The sequence below is a fragment of the Danio rerio genome, chromosome 16 (assembly GCF_049306965.1).
Source record: "Danio rerio strain Tuebingen ecotype United States chromosome 16, GRCz12tu, whole genome shotgun sequence".
Lineage (NCBI taxonomy): Eukaryota > Metazoa > Chordata > Actinopteri > Cypriniformes > Danionidae > Danio > Danio rerio.
Window position 1 is genome coordinate 59,591,494 of NC_133191.1, and position 9,161 is coordinate 59,600,654.

The window sequence follows — 9,161 nt, forward strand, 5'->3', positions numbered from 1 at the left end:
TGAAGTCTCGCTGTGCTCAGCTGGATATGAGCCAAGGCAAAGAAATCAAACAATTTTACAGACTGATTCATACAGAGCTTTACGAAATAAGTGCACAATGTTCATAACAAGCGCAAAGTGTGATTATTATTTGTCTATGGTGGACAAAAACTTGAAAAAATGAGTCAAGTCTATCTCAGTACCTAAAGCGGCTTCAAATTTCCCAAATTATTGAAAAGTTAATAAGACTGAAGTTCAGGGCAGAACTCATCATGCAGGAGTCATCCGAGAACACAGCGGTGAACATTTACATGTGTTAATGTATTGGGGAAATATTTCTGCTGTTGACTTGCTGAATTGTGCTGGGATTTATGAGTTATATGAGTGTAAATGTATTATTCTGAGCCTGATCTGCTCCATACACCTCTCCTCCTCTTCTGTTGTGTTCTGCTGTGATGTCTGACTGCTGTAGCGGTGAACAACTCGAAATATTCAGATGGAGACGTAAAAACCTGCCGGAACTACTTCAGTTAAAATTAATGAATAAATGAATAAATAAATGAATGAATAAATAAATGAATAATGGCACACAGCTCAATAACTCAGTGATGCAATAATACTTTATAATAGTCTTATATCGAGAAACAGTCAATCAGCTTTCATATCTGTGAACACATGAGCACTCGTACTGCATTCATGAACACGTTTATTCACACACACACACACACACACACACACACACACACACACACACACACACACACACACACACACACACACTGATGAAGAACTCCAGAGCTATAGAGGATCCTCCGGGATGGACACTACCGCTGCAGCTCTCCTTCATCAGTCCTGCTAGGCGTGATGTGTTAGCTGTGATGCTTTGTCCTTGAGTCACCGCGGGTCAGCAGGTCGTCATGGCGACGGATGGACCAGAATCTGACCCAACACACACACACACACTCTCCACGGCTCAATCTGCACCGCTGACCACACCTTCATCATCTTCATCCTCCACCTGCACACAGAGCTGACCTCAGACCAGTGTGTATGTCTGAGTGTGTGTGTAACCTCACACTTATATATGTGTGAACTTTGACCTCATATCTGTGCTGTGTGTGTGAGTGTGTGTGACTGACCCCAGACCTGTGTGTGTAACTTTGAACCTCAGTCCTATAAGTGTGTGACCTTTGACCTCATACCTATGCTATATGTATTTGACCTCTGACCTGTTTGTGTGTGTGTGACCTCTGACCTCAGTGATGTGTACAGTCATGCGTCTCCTGTCCTCCATCAGGTGTGTGAGCTCCATCAGCAGCCGCTGCGCCTCCGTCACACTCGCATCCAGACGCAACACCTGCTGCAGGTCTGAACGACACGACAGGTAATCCTGCACACACACACACACACACACACACACACACACATACTCCAGATATCAAACACAGCAATAGTCCAGTGGGCAGTTTCAGTAAGGAGTTTTAACCAACTCAGAGTTTAAAGTTGACCTGTGAGCTGATTTACCGAGAGATTATAAACTTTCCCTCATATAGCAGGGTTCAACACTGAGGATTTTTCTACTGGTGCGATTGGGCCAGTGGTTCAGATTTCAGGTTCAGTTTTTGCCCTGCCAACATTTTCTCTGGCCGCACCAAAAACAGAAGTCAGCCGTTCAGTTATTCAGCAGAACTTTGCTTTAAATAAACTGACAATTCAACAATGATTTCATTTAATTACAAAACTGATGAGATGATTTCAACAGTGGTTGAGTTGAAGAATACAACAAGGTTATGTGTTTTGTGTGCTTAAACCCTGCAAAATGCCTAATTTTGGAAACCGATAGATGACCAGTTAAACTTCTCTGACCACATCTCTAGAACTGCTCGATCGTGCAGATTTGCACTCTATAACATCAGAAAGGTCCGACCCTTCCTATCTGAACATGCAGCTCAACTCCTTGTTCAAGCTCTTGTTCTCTCCAAACTGGATTACTGCAACTCTCTACTAGCCGGGCTTCCAGCTAACTCTATCAAGCCTCTTCAGCTCTTCAGAACGCAGCAGCACGAGTGGTCTTTAATGAAGCTAAAAGAGCACATGTCACTCCGCTGCTCATCCGTTTGCACTGGCTGCCAGTTGCTGCTCGCATCAAATTCAAAGCTCTGATGTTTGCCTCCAAAGTGACTTCTGGCTTTGCTCCTTCTTATCTGCTCTCGCTTCTGCAGATGTATGTGCCCTCCAGAAACTTGCGTTCTGTGAATGAACGTCGCCTCGTGGTTCCATCCCAAAGAGGGAAGAAATCAATTTCCCGAACTCTCGCTCAATCTGCCCAGTTGGTGGAATGAACTCCCTAACTGCATCAGAACGGCAGAGTCACTCGCTGTCTTCAAGAAACCACTAAAAACTCAACTATTTAGTCTCCACTTCCCTTCCTAATCTGCAATTGCCTCTCTGACTCCACCACTAACTGCAAAAAAAAAAAAATGACTAACGCTTTCCTTCTTAGACTTTACACAGCTGAAACTCGCCTATCGCACTTCTTCACTGTTGCTCTTATAGTTGTGTAAGTTGCTTCCTTGTCTTCATTTGTAAGTCGCTTTGGATAAAAGCCTCTGCTAAATGACTAAATGTAAATGTAACTGGCTCATTGCATCAGTCTATAACACTGTCTATATTTTTTTTTATTTGTAAAGCTAGATGTAAAATGTGTTTCTCTTCTTGTTCTTGCTTGATCCATCAACATATTAATCATACTAGCCTGCTCTTTAATCAGTGATGGCCTTTGAGGATTTTTGTTTAAATGTAGACTAAGAATGCTGAAGGGGTCTATGAAGGGGTCAGTGCAGGTGCAGGTGCAGGTGCAGGGGGGCGTTTCTCATCACTACACCAACACTGCAGTCACGAAGCGATGTTGATCTTGCTGTCGAAATGAACAAAACAACAGGCCTGATACAGAATATCAGATTATATACGGGGAAATGATCAGACGGGGATTTCGGCCACTTTTGTTTCGGTCAGCAGATCAACAGCACTCGTAATATCTCAGCATGCTCTCACTGTCATATTAGACATGAAGCGCACATTTGAAATGACATCTGCCTCCTCATCATTCTCTCCTCATACAGCCGAATATATACGGCCAGTACACAACCATAACACACTGATGTAGCCTGGATTGCTGGATCGATTAGTTTCACTACATTTGATCCGCTCAGTCGAGCCAAGACCAGCTCATTCTGACCATCGCTTGATTTGGAGCGGACTCGAGCACGATTGCGGGATTCACATATGCACGAACCGCACTTACTGGGCAAACGAGACCACTTCCGAAACAAACATCTGCGCATGAACACACACATCTGACAAACAGTCCTAGCCAAATTAAACTAGTGACGGCAGCACATGCCCAACGGGCCAGCAACCATGCTGTATACTGAACATTACAGGTGTCATGCTGAATATAACTGTGTGTGTGTGTGTGTGTGTGTGTGTGTGTGTGTGTGTGTTTGTGTTGTGTGTGTGTGTGTGTGTGTGTGTGTGTGTGTGTGTGTGTGTGTGTGTGTTTGTGTTGTGTGTGTGTGTGTGTGTGTTTGTGTGTGTGTGTGTGGGTTTGTGTTTGTGTGTGTTTGTGTGTGTGTTTGTGTGTGTGTGTGTGTGTGGAGCAGCTGTAGGAGACACACTCACCTTCAGACCCTTATTGGCCAGTGCTCGTCTGTAGAAAGCCTTCTTATTGGTGGGTTCGATCTGAAGGGCGGAGTCACAGTCCTGCTGGGCTTCAGTGAAGCGCTCGAGTTTGATGTAGCAGAGCGCTCTGAAACACACACACACACACACACACACACACACACACAACGGCTATATCTGTGTCACTCTGAAACTCACACACACCACCCGTCTGTGTCACTGTAACACACACAGCTGGTGCTCAGCATCTGCTGTACCTGTTGGTGTACGCTGCGCAGGTGTGTGTGTCCAGCTGAAGACTCTGTGTGTATTTCTCTGCTGCCTCCTCATAGCAGCCGCTGCAGAACAGAACCTTCCCATCATGCCTCAGGAGCTCCAGCTCTGCAGTGAGACGCAAACACTCATCAGAAGGCTTCAGTCTGTGTCCAGTGTGTGTGTGTGTGTGTGTGTGTGTGTGTGTGTGCGTGTGTGTGTGTGTGTACCTGATGCAGTGTGTTCAGAGTTGTCCTGTGTGTGTTGCTCTGCAGTCTCTTTGTGTTCCTCATCCATCATGTGGGTGTGCCCAGGAGGTGTAACATTAGTGGGGGTGTGCCCGGGGGGAGTGGCTTCATTGTGGATGTGCCCAGGGGGTGTGACCTCCATCTGTCCAGAGGATGTGTCCTCAATGTGGGTGTGTCCTTGGGGTGTGTCCTCTGTCTGGATATGCCCAGGGGGTGTGTCCTCATCATGGGTGTGTCCCAGGGGTGTGTCCTCAGTGTGGGTGTGTCCCGAGGGTGTATCCTCTGTGTGGGCGTCTCCATGTGCAGCTCCGCCTGCGCTGCTGCTGCTGTGTGTATTTCCCATGATGCCTCGGCTCTCTCCGCTGTGTTCACTGTGAGCACCTGATGAACAGCACCGCTCAGACACTGATGGAGGAGCAGATTCTCTACACACACACACACACACACACACACACACACTCATGCTCACCTTCTTCCTCTTCCTCCACTTCCTGTATCAGGATTCTCCTTCCTGTTCTGCGTGTCTGCTGAGGTGGATCTGTGCTGCTCACATCCGCCAGGAGCTTCTGGAGGTCAGAGGTCACACGATGCTCACACAGAAGTCAATGTCAATGTGTGTGTGTGTGTGTGTGTGTGTGTGTGTGTGTGTGTGTGTGTGTACCAGTGCTGTCTTGTTTTGCGGCTGGATCTGGAGAACTGCTCTCAGGTCATCATGAGATTCCTGCTGGTGACCCAGATGTTTGTGCACAGTGGCGCGGCGCAGCAGAGCTACACACACACACACACACACACACACACACACACACACACACACACAGCTGTTACTTATTCTTATATTATTTTCTAAGTGATCTGTTTTACTTCGGGGCTGCAGTGGGGAGTACGTTTGTAAGAAGGTCTCTGGTTTGAGTCTCGGCTGGGTCAGTTGGTGTTTCTGTGTGGAGTTTGCATGTTCTCCCCGTGTTGGTGTGGGTTTCCTCCGGGTGCTCCGGTTTCCCCCACAGTCCAAACACATGCGCTATAGGGGAACTGATCAACTACACTGGCCGTAGTGTATGAGTGTGTGTGTGTGTGTGTGAATGGGTGATTCCCAGTACTGGGTTGCGGCTGGTAGGGCATCCACTGTGTAAAACATATGCTGGAATAGTTGGTGGTTCATTCCGCTGTGGTGACCTCTCATAAATAAAGGGACTAAGTCAAAAAGAAAGTGAATGACTGAATGTTTTACTTGATGAACATCATAAACCAGTAAACACACACACACACACACACACACACACACACACACACACTGCTGTTGCTCACCCTTGATGTTGTGTGGCTCGAGTTGGAGGACGGCGTCACAGTCACTGAGAGCGGCGGGCCACTGCTGCAGACGGATGAGAGTCTGAGCGCGGTTATTAAACACAGCAGCTGAAGAGGCCAGAGAGAGACTCCTGCACACGCACACACACACACACACACACACACACACACACACACACACGGGTCAGCAGTGTTTCTCTCACACACACACACACACACACAGGGCTTTACGCTAACATGTTTCATCAGGAGATGATCCAGTCTGCTGTGCCACAGTAACACTCGCGACTACAGAGGGAACATGATGGGTGACAGGTGTGTGCAGGAGTTCGGGAGTTGTAGTCTTTACATGTTTGATCGGGTCAGACACACTCCTGCTGCTTTATATGCTGTCCTGATCACAATGTGACTGAAATGGACACACTGTAGAGCCCTGAGACAGAGGTCAGCTCACACACACACACACACACACACACACAGACCTGCAGTAGTAGTCCAGCGCCTCCTCATAGTCGCGGCTCCTGTACGCTTCATTGCCCTTGTCTTTCTCTCGGAGAGCTGCAGTCTGCTTCTCCTGCGCTGTCAGAGCTGAACACATCATGAGGGAGAGACACACACACACACATACACACACACACACACACACACACACACTGCAGCAGCTCTGTTGTGTAATGTTGTGTGTTGTGTAGTGATTGTGTTACCTGTGCAGCTGCTGAGCCTCTGCTGGACCTCTGGACACACAGCAGCAGCAGCGGGAGCATTTCTCACACTCTCACCTGCGCACGCAGAGTCCACATCAAACCTGCAGCGCCGCCACACACACACACACACACACACACACACACAAACACACACACACACACACATTTACATGGACAGTCGCATATACACAATCTATTACACACAATTACAAATACTCAAACTGTTACACACATGCTGTTACACACACACACACACACACACACACACACAAACGCACACACACACACACACACACACACAAACGCACACACACACGCAGTTACATATACACAATTACAGTTACACACATAGCTACATGCACAGTGACCTACACAAACAGTTACACACTCAGCTACAAACACACAATTACACACACACACACACACACGCACGCAGTCTCACCTGTCCCAGTCTGTGTATGGTCGAGGGGTGCAGGAGGTCTTCACCGTCTTCTTCTTCTCCTGATTTGTCTGAGGGAGTGTATGTGTTCAGATGTGTAACACTGATGTGTGTGTGTGTGTGTGTGTGTGTGTGTGTGTGTGTGTGTGTGTGCGAGTTTTACCTGCAACACTCTGTGTGAGGATCTCACCGGCGGCACACACTCCTCACTGCTGAATATAGAGCTGCGCATCAGAGCCGCTTCAGTCATCCGCACACTCCTCTCCCACACCTGACAGAGCAGCAGAGCGTCAAACATGCGCGCGTGTGTGTGTGTGTCTGTGTGTGTGTGTGTGTGTGTGTGTGTGTGTGTGTCTGTGTGTCACCTGCAGGTCCTCCACTCCTCGGTGTAACAGGCCGCTGCGCGTGTGTGTGTGTGTGTGTGTGTGTGTGTGTGTGTGTGTGTGTGTGTGTGTGTGTGTGTGTATATGTGTGTGTATATGTGTGTGTATATGTGTGTGTAAATGTGTGTGTGTGTGTGTGTCACCTGCAGGTCTTCAGTGATGCTCCTCCACTCCTCCTCGGTGTAACAGGCCGCTGTGTGTGGGTGATTCTCCGTCCGCAGCTCTGCAGATTTGGGGTTCAGCGTCTCGATGCGTCGCTCACAGAAGCCAATCAGATGAGGATACACACCCTCCTGACCAGAGCTGAGCGCAGGAACACCAGCAGAGCGTCACACACACACACACAAACACACACAGGCAGACGGATGGGCAGACAGATAAACACACACAAACACACACACACAGGTGTGTTCTCACCGCAGGACTCTCAGGATCTGCTCCAGCTGTTTGAGGTCTGAGCAGCTCTGGATGAAGCTGTAGTCCAGATGCTCCACTGGAACTGACACACAGCTGGAACTCATCACACCTTACACACACACACACACACACACACACAACCACACACACACACACACACACACACACACACACACACAACCACAAAAGCAAACGTTACACAGTCACACAAAATTAATCACACACACACGCAATCGCACACAATCACACACACACACACACACACACACACACACACACACACACACACACACACACACACACACACACACACACACACAATCAAACGCACACACAGTGTTCAGTGAGTATTGTGTAGGGTATTGTGAGCTGAAGAGTGTGAGATCTTGAATAAATCTGTCCCCTGTCCTTCACAGAGGGTCTGGGTCTTCTGTGTTCACACTATATAATCCAGCACTGACCAAACTGCACACTTCAGGAGCCTATTAATGATGTGTGCTCATTACTATCAGTGCTGGATATCCCGACTGAAGCCTCCGTCACACACACACCACACACAACACACCACACACCACGCAACACAACACAACACACCACACACCACACAACACACCACACACCACGCAACACAACACAACACACCACACACCACACAACACACCACACACCACGCAACACAACACAACACACCACACACCACGCAACACAACACAACACAACAACACACACCACACAACACAACATGACTGACGACAAACATGATGAGTTACTGTTAATCTCCTGCACACTTCTGCACTTACACCACACACACACACACACACACACGTGCGCGCGCGCAACTGACAAAAGCAGCACACACCTGACATGATGGAGTTTGTGTTGTTCACCGAGCGGAGATCACACTACCAAGTAAACGGAACCACCGGACTCCTCCTGACGACTCTTCTAGTAGATCAGCGTTCGGTTCCCATGGCAACATAAACACCCGCCTCTTGAACAAGAATAGGCGGAGTTTAGCGTTTACGGGCGTCCTCTGGTTGGACAGAATTTGACAACATCATTTATGTCACTGTATAACAATATTTAATCTGTGTACACTACTGTACTGATATAAACCAATTGCTTTCATTTCCGGCCCCAACCAGATCTTGCAGCTACCGTAATCTTTGACAGTCGTGCTGGCACTGGAGTGTCACGTGACGCCCGTTACATTTCTCATCGCTACTGAGCTCGACCAATCACCGTAGTGATCCTGTTGTGTTTGTGTTATATTTATGCCTTTATTTTCGAATTATTTCACAAACATTAGGTGTAAAATCAGTCAGCTGAAATACGTTATTATTAATGCATTAGAATATCTCTTGACTCAAAAAGCGTATCTGTGGAATTCATAATGAATTTGGTCAATTTAATATTTATAAATGTAGAATAAATAATTATAAAGTTTGTTTGAAGGTTTCTATAGTTGATTTTCATCGATATGTGGACTCTCGTCAGTGTATTAACAGTAAGACATGTCAAGATACAATAAGAGCTGCTGAAGGATTACAGTCCATTGAATACAGCTGTCTATGCTAGTGTATATAATGTACATAATGAATTATATAATATAATAATGTCCTACATGGGCTGTCACAGTGGAGGTATTTGACGTTATATTATAGTGTTTCGTTTTATATCTGAAACGTACACTGTAACTTGAAAATGATTTTTTTTTTGATGTCTTGTTAGAGTTGTGTATTTGTTGGTGTTC

General features: G+C 47.0%; 1 protein-coding gene across 1 annotated transcript; it reads right to left on the reverse strand.

Annotated features, from left to right (window-relative positions):
• Positions 1-581: 581 nt before the first annotated feature.
• spag1b (sperm associated antigen 1b) lies at positions 582-8,359 on the reverse strand. Its single transcript, NM_001077321.1, is given in 16 exon segments — positions 582-733; positions 760-997; positions 1,235-1,369; positions 3,661-3,787; positions 3,918-3,961; positions 4,168-4,541; positions 4,630-4,726; positions 4,822-4,928; positions 5,466-5,596; positions 5,948-6,053; positions 6,170-6,270; positions 6,612-6,679; positions 6,772-6,879; positions 7,135-7,294; positions 7,409-7,517; positions 8,268-8,359. Coding segments are annotated over 15 exon segments (1,719 nt in total). The 5' UTR covers positions 8,275-8,359; the 3' UTR covers positions 582-733; positions 760-952.
• Between the last annotated feature and the right edge of the window lie 802 nt (positions 8,360-9,161).